This window comes from Otolemur garnettii, unplaced genomic scaffold (genome assembly GCF_000181295.1).
Source record: "Otolemur garnettii isolate 467f Iridium unplaced genomic scaffold, OtoGar3 scaffold00090, whole genome shotgun sequence".
Taxonomy (NCBI): domain Eukaryota; kingdom Metazoa; phylum Chordata; class Mammalia; order Primates; family Galagidae; genus Otolemur; species Otolemur garnettii.
Genome location: NW_003852485.1, coordinates 1,089,394 through 1,102,443, shown reverse-complemented (window position 1 = coordinate 1,102,443; position 13,050 = coordinate 1,089,394). Strand labels below are relative to the sequence as shown.

The window sequence follows — 13,050 nt, the reverse complement described above, 5'->3', positions numbered from 1 at the left end:
AGACTCTCAAAGTCACATGTAGGTCAACCCAACAGTTCCCTAACCCCCCACAAAGGGTCTCACTTGCTAGATTTTTTTTTTTTTTTTTAGTAAAAAAAAATTCCTTTTGATGTAAGGCTAAGTTAAGAAATAAGTACCTAAAATATTTTTCTCATTTCTATACCCGGATTCTAATTCTAAACACAGTTTAGTGACAAAAAGACTTCTTAATCCATCAAGAAAAGATTGCTTTCTGTTTAGTGGTGCTGCGCTAACTAATCAACACTCAACATAAGAAGGGATTTGTTTAGAGAGTAGTGTTTAAGTTCTCAGGTAGGGGGCCCAGAGACATTTCTAAGCCTTACTCAGATATTCTTTATACCCTTATCTTTCACCATTGCAGGGGCAAACTCTCTCCAACTGAAGAACATCTGGAGAGATTTGAATTCAATTATGTAAAGAAAAGTGCATCTGGGCTGCAAATTTTTATATAAAGCTGTGAAAAAAACTGCCAGCATTTGTTTTCTTTGAATCGTATATACACACACAGACAGACACACACACACACAATTATTATGGACAAAAGTAAACCTTTTTCATCTAGATCTTAAGTTAAAATGTTAGATATTTATTTCAGGTGTTTATTTGACGGCTGGCAGTAATTCATGTCAGTTTCTAACAGAATGAACTACAGAACAAAAGGCTGGGCTTCGCATTTGTGCAGTACATGTATCTTAGTTTTCTATATACAGTGCAATACTGATTTGTGGACTTCGGTGTGTTTTAGACAATTTTCAAATATGGGATTTGTGGACGACAAACGGATTGCAATCTGGGGCTGGGTGAGTTGTTTGCCTGATGAATCTGTGTGCAGCCCTTTGTGACTCTAACCCCCGCAGGTTAATTTATGTTCTGTATGGACATATTTGGAGGTGAAAATCATGTCTATCAACTCTTAGTTCTCTGGGTGATAACCCTTCATGGTGTCCACTGAGCCAAGCTTAAACCTTTGTTTATTATAATAAGGCAGGTTGGGGAGAAAAGGAGAGCAAGAGTGGAGGAAGGAAAGAGGGAAGGAGAGAAGGTGGGAAAGAGAGGGTGGGGGGGGAGACTTGTTCTCATGAGTCAGTCAGAAAGGATTTCTGTGTTTATTGTTTTCTGTTTTTTTCTTTAATTGGTTCTACCCAGTCACTAGGGTCAGCAAGTTTTCCACGTTTTCCCCCTTACATTTTACTGAGAAAAGGGATCGGGCCTCTGAAAGTGTAGTCTTCAGATACTGTCCAATTAAGGCCAATTTAAGCCTCCTATACCATGCTTTCTATCTCTAAAGAGGCACAGTATATAAAGATGTGAGAAATGTGGAAACTGCGACTCGCTTACCATATGTCCTTATTCTTTTACCTCCATAAAAATAACTGTTTCCATTCCTTAGTCATATGGAGGGTACGTAACCTCAATGGTCCTGGGATCGGGAAGTGGCGTGTTCAAGTGTGGAATAGCTGTGGCGCCTGTGTCCCGGTGGGAATACTATGGTAGGTAATTGCTGTCAGGTACGGAGTGATACAGAGCGTTGACCTTAAAAATGCTAGTAACAGAACCATTCCTTTCTGAGTTTCAGTGTTTCTACAGTGAATAATAGGCTGATTCATCTCAGAGGTTCTTTTTGGATACCTATAATAAGACGATCTCATTTATTCTGCTATTGTGCAAGGCTAGGCAGTGTTATATTTTATCACATGTTTAGTTTCTTATCAACAAATTCTGTTTTCCAAATTTCAAAACAGCCCCAATGCTGCATTTCTGCAGATACATTCTTCCTTATCTTTACTTTGATTTGAAGGCTTCCCATATTAGCAGAATAAAAGAAATGTATTTTTCTTTTCCCTTTAGTTAAATGTCAGATATAAGTAGGGCTTTGGGTGGAAAGAGGAGAGTAGGGACAGTGGAATTGCGAGGGTTTTTTTTTTTTTTTCTCTCTCTCTCTCTCTGAAAGGAGGTGAAAGCTATTCTAGAATATGCTATTCACTGTTGAGAGAATATAAGACCCCTAAGACTACAATCCCAAAGGGGGAAGGAATGCAGTGGATGCATAGGTAGGCGAGAAGAAGTCAGAGGTGGAAAGGAGATGAATGGTTTTCCTGCACCTCTTCTGTCTCATCTCAAGTCCTCTGTAGTCTACCAAGGGTGACCAAAAAAAAAAAAAAAGGAATAGACTCAGTGATGGTGAATAAGCACATGAAGTGTTCTATAGCATGATGGATGGTAGTACCAATTCTGTGCAAAACCCTCTTTTAACATGTCTCCCAATCAAGAGAAGCCTATCTAAAAAAATTCATCATTGTTATCTGCTAGAAAAAAAAAGACAAGACAGAGTTACAATTTGATCTATACACAATAGATTTGTTTTCATATATTTTTCTGTTTAATATTAATTATTTTGTTGGATGCCTTGTTTTTGGAGACCTCTGGTGGTCAATAAAATAATAGAAACAATCATTATGAGTTTAAAAATATTAAAATATATGCATAAGGATAAGAAGAGAACTTCATTAAACATGTGCACTGATCAACCTAATACACTGGAGTTTTCTACAGTTCCTATACATGTGTAAGTTTGAACAATTTCACTCGAAGACAGGACAGAAGGGACACGTAATGATATTTCAAGGCATATTTCTGAAAGTTTACAACTGCATTGTGTAATTTGCACATAATTTTTTAAAAATGTTTTTTTCAAAACTTTAGATCTTCTTATCCATGTAAAACCTGGTTAGCATAAATAAGAAAGGGGCATTGTGTTCCAAGACAACCAAAATTGAAGTCTGCAGCTACTTGGGGAAAAATTTACTTTGCTTTTAATCGCCATTTCCCCTCCCCCATCAAACATTTATTTTTGATAAGCCACATAAATTACTATAATAATATTTAAGTTTAAACAGTATGAGCATATTGTGAAGATCATATATTTTATCTTACATTTTTAAGTATTCTTTAAATATTAGATTTTTATATTAGTATCCTCTAAATATATAAAATTACATATAGTCTATATTCATTTTAATCAAAAGAATAAAATATCACTGTTACTCATTTTGGAGGAAAATATTTTGACTGTCATAGAAATAGCATAAAGAATACATGTGGAATAACATTCCTCAGTGTAGTTTGAAATTTTTCACACTAGTCATTCAAAAAGCATTAGGATATTGAATTTAGATAATATATTTGTTTATAGAATTAATGAAATCAATGTTGAAACACTTGTACAATATGAGTGAAATTCAAACCATTCACCCATAGAGGACAATGGTAATGTAATATTCTTACTTATTTACTGTAATCCAGTCACTTAAGGGGGCAGCTTTCAAAACAGTTATGTCAGAATTCTTAAGTTATATTGGAATTTGGCCACAATAAATTTTCTTACTGATAATCTAGGGCATATATATACAATGTCTGATTTAATTTTTTTAATTGGGTAAAAATATGTTTAACTATCTAAAATAACCAAACCAATTATGCAACCTGTTTTTTTCCACCATATTTATAGATAAAGAGCTTATGTCATTTCAACAGACCGATATTAATGTAATCTGTTCCACAGTGCTCAACTGTTAGAACACAAAAAATGAAGCCTCCCTGCAAAGTGAGAGAAAACAAATGTTTAACTTGCATTATGATGGAGTGGCTGAGCCAATATGGGGACATACAGCAAATAAATGATAACTGGATTCTTTCTTTTCATTATAGTGAATCCCAACCTGCCAAAACAATAAACTATGACTTAAGTAAGCAACTAGTACACGTAAATGAACATTATTAGGGCTTTCCAAAAGGAAATAGATTATTATAAATACTAGGGCGTCTACCTCTGTCATGATCCCCCCCACAAAAAAAAAGTTAAGACAATTGAGGCATTAGGTGACTTCCTAATTAAAATTCTTTGAGTAGGTCACACAATAATGTAAAGACTCCTTACCTTTTAGCACTTCATATTTGACTTTTCTGCAGGTGGATTATTGGCTGGATTTTAGATCATCTAATTGATCTTCCTTTGCCTCCATCATGAGGGCTAAGGGGGCAGGGCTTAGGGCTGAGGATGGAAAGGGATGAGTCTGAGGAGGATTCTGGGAATCAGCATCTCTGGCTACATTAGCAAGCCAAATAAAAATGATCTATAAGAGATACTTATAAGGGTAACAACATATTTCTATACACAAGTTAAAACGTATGAAAAACATCCGAAGTAGCTCAACAAGAGGAGGAAAAGTTGACAATTGTATGAATTAGCTTTTTTCTTTTTTCCATCACAGATTCAGTGTATACAGAACGTTACATGGGTCTCCCAACGCCGGAAGACAACCTTGGCCATTACAGGGTAAGAGATGAGGAACTATACCCATGGTATAACCTATTTATAAAAGGATTAAGAACCTTTTTAAGTGTATCTATTCAAGAAAATATATTTTTTTATTTCCAACAAAATTCTTGTTAAAAAGAAATAACACAGGTGGTTTAGAGATACTCCAATAGCTTCCTCTACTATATTCTGCATAATTACAGTCTTTATCGTATGCTATATAGGTCACAATATGCATTCATTTGGAAATACAAAGCAACATCAGATAATTACTTTAATTATAAAAATTTTGGTTTAGAAAACGTCAAATTCAACATATTCTTTTAGAGCCCAGAAGACTCTGTCAACCTTTAGCTATATATTCAAATTTCTTAGGATATTATCATAAGCAAGATTTATATACAAGCCTATGATTTTCTTACCTATAGCCAAATTTGCAGAGTTTTTTCATGTGAGATTTGAATGAAATAGGTAAGGGGAGGTTTAGTTGGGCAGTTCCCTGAAAAGCCCTGAACTCAAGTTACTGAACAGCATCGAGCAGGCTGGTTGCCTGATGGAGAACCAGTGGGCAGGTTGCTCCAGATGGGCTATAGTATTTAAAATAGGGTGTGGGTGCAACTATCATTGACAGCCCCCACGTGCTAGTATGGGGGCCATGGCAAAGCCAGAGGATTCTCTTTGGTGCCACAGTGATGCAGCCACAAGTGCTGGCATAAGTACTGGGACTATTCTAGCACTTTGATCCTTCCCAAACTTTCCTGATTTCTATTTGTCATGTTAGTTAAACAAACAAGCAAACAAACAAAAACCCTGCGACATAAAGATGACAAGGTAAATCATCTCTGACATTCACATTCTCCGAAAGATTTTTCAAAATTTTTCCCAGGACAGCGAATTAATAAGAAAGAAAAACAGCAAGAATAATTTCAGAACATAATTTCTTCTTATCTGTGTCATGACTTCATATTCATAGATTGATCTAAGGAACATTTGTGCATTTTTGTAAGATGCCATCGTTATTACTATGGATTCTGAAGCTGTCTGATCAAAACACAGTAAAACTCTTTAAGTTTCTAGTTTTACCTGTTACTTTTTGCTTAATTAGCAAGGGGTGTGTGTGTGTGTATACGTCTGTAGCCTTGTGATGGTAAGATGATTGTGTTAGTGCCTGCAAGTGTGTTTTCAGTTCTGTTTTTCAGTCGTGATAGAAGGGTGACAATAGGCAAAGGCAGACACAGTTATCTTGCTCGACAAAACAGTCCATGATCAAGTTCTGCTGATAGTTCCATCTGATATTCTGACTTGATTCTTCCCACTTTCTCCTCCAAGGCCCATAGCTGCTGTAGACACCCTTGTTCTTTTCATAACTGCATTGCCACTGCACACGACCCATCTCCTTTTATAACAAGAGCCCAGTTTGTCTCCCGGTAGCTTGTCTGCCCACAGTCCCGTCTGTTGTGCACGGAGCTAGGAGACGAGCCTCCATCCACCACACTTGCACCGTCCTTTCCTGTGTGCTCAGTTAGGTCCTGTCCTCGCTCATCAGCCGGGCATTCAGTACCCATCTGACAGTGGCTGTTTGTCTGGAATGCTCACCATTCTCTGAATGTTCTTGCAGCCTTCCATGTTGTGTCTTTGGCCTCTGTTGCCTGGAGCGTCACTTCCCCTCCGACTCTACCTGGGAGGAACCTGCCCAGCCCTCCCACTGCAGTAGCATCCTGTCCTCAAACCCATATTATCCCTGTGTGTCTCTTGTTCCTCGTTTTATTCTATCTTGAACTAATAGTTACCTTGCATTGGACTTCCCCGCTATAGTATTCTTGCCTAGACAGGGCTTTCCTCAACGTTTTATTCCTTGGATTTCTTTATCTGCGGTATAGACCTAAAACCTTTCTTAATTTAACTTCAAAACTTTTGGAAGGGAAACGTAGTTACAGGAGTTGCTCTCATGTTACAGCTTGAATGTTCTTGTTAGTAACCCAACAGAACACTTCAATTTGGTTGTCAAAGGGGATTCTCAGATATTCTAATCCCTGACTCTGGAATATGGTGGATGATGAGTCAAAAGGAAGCCCGTTCTAAAATGTCTTTTGAACTTCCTCAGAAGCACAGGGTCAAGTCTAAACGCTGACCTCTGCTTCCCCAAAGAAGCCAACAGGATATTTCTTCTTAACTTGTCCTCCCTGTATAATCATATAGGGTAATTTGATCTAATCTGTCATTTCAACCTGTGTCTTCGCCCAGACTGTCTCATCATCTCTGCTTTCCCACACAGATCCCCGCTTCTCCAACTCTGCCCCACCACCGAGGTGGCCACTTTCCTCTCTCCCCTTAGGTGTCCGCTGCATGAGGTAGTCATGTAAATAGAAGTCACTTCCTACTGCCAATGGCAACACAGGCACACTGGGTGCACAAAGTCACTCTTTCACTTCACTGCACAGATGGCACCCGAGGACTGTTTAATCCTTCCACGCCAGGAGTCGGGTTTTCTTGGCACGAAATTCATTGCTGGCAATGGACACATTAAAACTGCCAGTACTGGGGAGCTAAAGGTTCCCAATGTGTTACTCAGAGGAATTGTTTGGGAGGGTGCTAGTTAAGGTGGGCAGGATCAAAGTGAGGCGAAGGCATTTTACTGAATTGTCTCCACCTTGGTAAGTTGCTGCCTCTGAAACGTGGAGAACTGAATCTGTGTGGAGAACTGAATCTAAGTGCCTATTTTTGGTGCACAGCAGGCTTTAGAATAAAGCTGCCCTCCTTTGTTTTTTAAATGAGCCTGTGCTTTTGTCTCTGGCAAGAATACATTCAAAGATTCTATTTTCCTCCAAGGCCCCAGCTGCCCCTCTGGACCCCATCTTTTTACTTCTCTTTCCCAGGTTGTTTTTCCTCTCTCTCAGTCTCTTCCTCCCTCCCTCCCTCCTGCTCTCCCTCCCATCCTTTTGAAAAGACAAAGGAGACAATTCCTGAGAGGCTTTCACCACCCTGTGCATTTCGGTGGGTCAGAAAGAAATATTTTAAAAATGATTTACATATACGTAGCCTGAATCGGTGACTCTTTTCAGTACACTGAGGATTAGAAGTGCCCAAAGTGCCTTGATGTTTTTTCCACGCTTTTGAGCTAAAGAATTAATTGATACAACAGTGGCCGGAATTATAACCTCTAGAAGAGAATACAGTGTGTAATAAAACGCAAATGAGAAAAGAATGTATTAGGTGGTTGATGACCTGGATTTGAAAGAATGGAGAGAAACCCACATCGTCAAGAGAAGCACATCTTGTGCAGTACAGGTCCTGCTTAGCATGAGAGGAACCATTTGTGCCCCGAATGGAAGAGGCAGGGACACCCTGTGCGGTGGTTCGGCTCAGACCCTGCTGAAAGCTGGTCCGCACTCTGTACTCTAAGGTGTGCACCTGCAGGGCTGCAGCCAACCCAAGGAAGCGCCCTTTCTTCTTCTTTCAAAGTTTGCATACAGGTTGGGGGCCCTGGGATAAAAGCTTAGACCCACTGCAGAGTCACAGCAGTGACTCCATATGACTCTGCGTGGAGATAATCACCCATCCATTGGAAAGCAGCAAAGCAGGAGAGCACTTTTAAGGGATATCAGGAACTCTAAGAGGAAAGATGTTCACCTCCCTAAAATCCCAAGGACCTGGTCCCAGAAGTTCTAAATGGGCCACCAAAGTGGAAAGGTGACAAATCTGAGTTAATGAGTAGTGTGGCTCTGTGGAAACATCTTCTCTGCTGTGAGTTTCAGTTCCCAGTGAACAAATGGTGACAGATTTGAGCAAAGGAATGAGACGTCCAAGGAGACAACCCTTATAAGCAGTAGCAATAAGCAGACGACTGTAGCCACACTGTGGGGAGCGGGCTCCTGGCTGCTGGGTGACCTCTCATATGCCCAATCATTGGCCTTTTGTCAAATCTGTAAAGAATACTAGCATCAGGGACACGGCCATTCACTCATTCTAGGTGCCTAGAGTTCTAATTGTTCAGAAGTCTGTTCCATGTCAGTGCAAAAACAGGATTTTTGGAGAGAAATAAAAGAGGATGGGTAATCAAAATTGGACCTGAATAAGACACAGCAGCCAGGATGTATTAAAAAGACCAGTGGTTTTCACATTGTGACAGTGAAGCCCCAGAAATTCTATAACCTGGGAGCATGTCGAGAAGGGACGAGGAATGTCCAAGAAGTGGGGGTTTCCACTTCCTCCCACTCCTCTCCACCAGAGGGGATCCCATTTCATTATTTCATTCACATTTTCACCCATTTACTTAGTGCCTCTGTGGCCAGACATTATTCTAAGCTCTTCACGTAGGTTATCAGGTTTATTCTGCCTCCAATCCTCTGAGAGAAGTATTCTATCTCCATTTTCCTGACACAGAAACTGAGGCACAGCAATGTTATGTAACATATAGACACTGAGGGTTAGGAAAAGGAGAGGGCACTTACCTACATCATTAGGGGAAGGTTTGGGAAGAGGAGAGGAAAAGCACAGGTGCTCTCCACAGGTGACGCAGAGGGGAAGAGGCCGGTCAGCACAGGAGACAAATGAGTAGCAGGAAGAGTGGTTTTCTGAGGATGTGTGAAGCGGGCCCAATAAACTGGGGGGATAACAGAAGAAGGGCTGTGGGAAGAGCAGGCCAAATGGCAGCCAATAAGGCAGGACATAAGCCTGGGGAGGGAGTGGATTATGAATACACACAGAAGTATGAGACCCAGGGCAAGAGAAATGGGGCCCAAGTCCTGGGCCTTGTTGCCAAGAGAAGAGGGCAGCCTGGAACACACAGAAGGGACTGATTTAACTTGTAGAGGAGATTTATTTTGCATTTTGCTCAAAATTTGATAGGCTTTTGGCAAGTGTATGAAACAGTCATAGATTTGGCAGTCTTCTGCTAGCAGATTTGAAATGTTCAATCCTTAAGAACTGCTGCATCGTTAGGTTATGCAAAACAGGGTGCAATTTTGTAAATATGCCATCTTGTACTGATTTGACATTTGTTCTATTATCCCAGAATATGCCAAAGGGAGAGAGACCTTCAGATTTAAGCCAAACCTTAACTTGTTTGTTGAGTGCTGATAAAATGTTGACTGCTGTGTGATCTTTAAAGAAGCCAGTGTTGCTTGGTGAGGCCTGAGGTAGAGCCCCTTGTCTGGGGTTGATGGGAGCTCTTTCCTTGGCATCTCTTGGGGACAGTTGTTTGATAGATGTAAACAAGTAAAACATCCGATAGAGTGGTTTGAATTCATTTTTTTTCTTAAACATTTTCTGTGGCCTCTGTTGTGGCATTAATGATGTTTCCTGAAATGGCATGATTTAATATTATTTATGCAGCTTTGGTTGCGAGTAGGAGAATTCATAGAGCAAGCCGGTAAACGCAAGGTAGATCTTATGGAGGCGCTGAGTTTTTGGCTGTTAGACCCAGTGGCTACTCACTTTTTCTGTAAGAGCCTGGAGATGGTGATGAATATTTGGTGATGATAGCAAGTGACAGTAGAATGTGATAGAAGGGGACATTTGCTTTGGAGTTCAACAGACATGTATTCGAATTCTACTTCCATCATTTACCATCACCGTGAGCTTGAGGAGGCTCCTTATTCTCTGAACCTCAGTCTCCTCATCTGGATAATGGGACAATCAAATCCACCTCCCAGGGTTACTGAAATGATTGCATGAGACACCTGTGCCTGCTTTGAAGCAAAACATGGAGGCTGCCATCACTATTATCTTCAGGAAGCAACTTGTCCGCATGGTTCCTAGGTGGCGAGAGGGGTAGCTTCAAAATTGTTACACCTTCTGTTTCTCATAGTACTACCCTACTCTTATCAGCTCTCTCTTTTATTTAAAAAATACAAAGATTTATTTGTTGGAAGGTAACTGAGGAACCAGCATGATCCAACGAGCAGCTACAGATGGTTCTTCTTGGGGATTGAAGGAAAAGCTCCTCACAGAGATGCTGTGGAATCGGCACTGCCACTGGACCAATCCTTCCCACTTCTCTTTGCCAGACTGTTGCTGGCAGCGGGGCTCTCCGGAAGTTTCTAGCCTCAGGAGAGTGCCAACTGCACCACCATTGCATCCTTGCCCATTTATCACTCTGAGTTTCCTTTTTAGTAGTTGGTGATAGACTATTCAGCTTCTAACTTAGTCATCCATTTCCTTTTTTATTTCTGTTTCCATGGATAGGCAAAGGGGGATTATCCTATCGTGGTGGGTTAAAATAGCATAATTAAATTTTTTTCTAATCATTAATCATACCTTAAATCAATGTGTGCCTTTCTTTCACTGGCTTTGTATGTTACCTTTACAGCTTAAGGGATGCCATACAGCGGATGGCAAAGAGTCATCCTTGTGAAGCCAGGAAGCACATCTAGTGGGGAATGATCAGTGGTTCTAGAGGCAAGGTGACACCGCTGCGTTTTTCTAGGGGAATAAAACGTTCTGTGCAGCCTGAAAGCCTTCAAGTGGGTGTGTGCCTCCGGCTGCCTGTCTCCTCGCACAGAGAGGTCCCTGCCGAGCCTTCTCCCAGCGAGCAGGGCACGTGTGCATTTACAATGGCACACTTATCTTCCAGTTGCTGGGGAAGCTTTTGTTTTATTTTTCTCTTGCTGCATTAAACTATTTGTCTTTCTTTCTTTGTAGTGTAATATTGTTAATGTAAAACAATTTGCATCATGACACTTTTATCACAGTTTTCGTCTTTTTCTCAGTATGTTGCATTTCTCACCATGTCTAGTTCATCACAGCTACAGTGTGTACATCACAACATTTATCTTAGGCTCAGGGTTTTACTTGTTTATAAAAATTGTCTTCTTTCAGCCTGTATTCACTCCATTTAAGAAAAAAAAAAAAAAGGCAGCCAGAAACTGTTTTGGTCCAAACTCCAGTAGTTATCACATTCCTTGCTAACTGTCCTGCGTATTTATATGTCTCCTAACTATTACTCTGTGTTTCAATGACATTTCTCAGCTTCATGGCTCCGGAAGGTTGTAGGAGCAGCTTTTGCTCTTCAAGCTGCCAAGCAAGGCAGGCCCAGGAGGCTTTTGGAGGTGAGATGAGGTGACACAGTTGTATATTTGGGTCAGGTCTGGGTGTTAAAGTTGACTATCTTCCATGAGCAAAGAGCTAAATTTAATTTGGGGAGAAACAAGGAGGGAGGAAGTCACACGGGCTGAGAGCGTGGCTAGCAGAAACGCTCACCATAAAAGACTCTAATCAGGGCACCTGCGCCTGTGATTGAGGATGGTAATAGTCTCCGTCAGTGTTCAAGCCGCAGCCTCTCCTGGCTTCAGCTTTGAATGCTTGCTGCACAAAAGTGTCTTTTGGGGAGATCGATTTTGACCCTTTCCTCTCTGAAGGGCAGAAAATTACTCAGCGTTCTATTGCCACTTTAGGCTGTATATCACTTGTACAGTCAGAAAATACACTTCCCAAATCTCACAGGGCTGTGCAGACAAATCTCTTTTTCTCTTATTTCGGGGTAAGAAGACCTGGGGTCTCGGGAGAGTACCAAAACATTCCTATTACGTGTATCATGGTGTACTCCGAATTCCAGGACAGCTAATTAGCATTTTATTTCCTTTGCTGGAAGCCCACATCCTAAGCAGCTTGGAATTTTAGTAGAGACGTGGTGCCACACAGGAAGTACAGGGGCTTAGCTGTCAGATTTTGTCCTGCTCTGACACTTGTTGTATTATTGTACCTGGTTATTCACCTTCTGGATCTCAAGGACTCCATCTATGAAGCAGGGCTGGTGTACACCTGCTTTACATGGACGTCGTGAGAATCAGATACAACAGTGCTCTTATAAGTCTTTCCTGGTGCTTGACACAGTGACAGAGTAAAAGCTCAGTGAAAATAAGCTGTTATTACTAATGGCATGGCGTATTCCTTGAAGGTGGGCAAATATATTTCAGCAAATTTCAGAAGGAGACTATTTTATTCTGTGTGCCCCAGCTGATAACACTTGCCTCTGCAAAACTCAGACCAAATGTAGTGGACAATACAAGTGCTTAATGAGTTCTTTCGTTTACTCATTTAATTAGCAAATATTTACCACTCTGTTAGATGCTAAGAATAATGAACAATATAGAAAATTTATTTTCTTATGGATCACATTGTTTAGTGGGGCATGTAACAAATAAATATTGAGCGACTAGGGAAAAATGAATAGATAGACAAATGGTGATGTCAGGATGGATTCATATATGGATGTATTTATTTGAGACATCTCACCAGATAAAAAGTTTTTCAAAAATACAGTAAAATAAAAGAACATGTTTAAAGAAGCGCTTAGCGTTTACTCTGAAAGTTCATTCAGAAATGGAACTAACCTACTCAGGGTGGGAGAACACTTGCTCTAAGCTTATCAGGGCAGGGTGACCTTGGGACATGCAGTCAACTGAAACATTCTGGATGACTCTGTCCTGAAAATTGTAGATATAATGTCTTTTTGCCCCAGAAACACTGTGTAACAGAATTCTCATATCAGCATCCCTCTACATTTAACTAACTAACTAAATAAATTAAATGCTCTGCCATGTCTCCTAGTTCCTATTTCTGTGAGGGAGGAAGAGAATCACCATTGTCCCCCTCTTATCCACAGGGGATACGTTCCAGGACCCCCAGTGGATGCCTAAAACTATCGATAGCAAAGAGCCCTGTGTACATTGTTTCTTACTTCTTTTTTTTTTTTTTTTTTTTGAGACAGA

The 13,050-nt window shown here is 40.5% G+C and overlaps 1 protein-coding gene across 2 annotated transcripts in view; it reads left to right on the top strand.

Moving 5' to 3' along the window:
• Positions 1–13,050, top strand: part of DPP4 (dipeptidyl peptidase 4) — an 84,123-nt gene that overhangs the window by 66,344 nt on the left and 4,729 nt on the right. For both annotated transcript variants that reach the window (XM_023516350.1, XM_023516351.1), the window contains exons 21-23: positions 767–821; positions 1,412–1,511; positions 4,293–4,357. In XM_023516350.1, the coding sequence (XP_023372118.1) occupies positions 767–821; positions 1,412–1,511; positions 4,293–4,357 (220 nt within the window). The remainder of the gene's footprint in view (positions 1–766; positions 822–1,411; positions 1,512–4,292; positions 4,358–13,050) is intronic.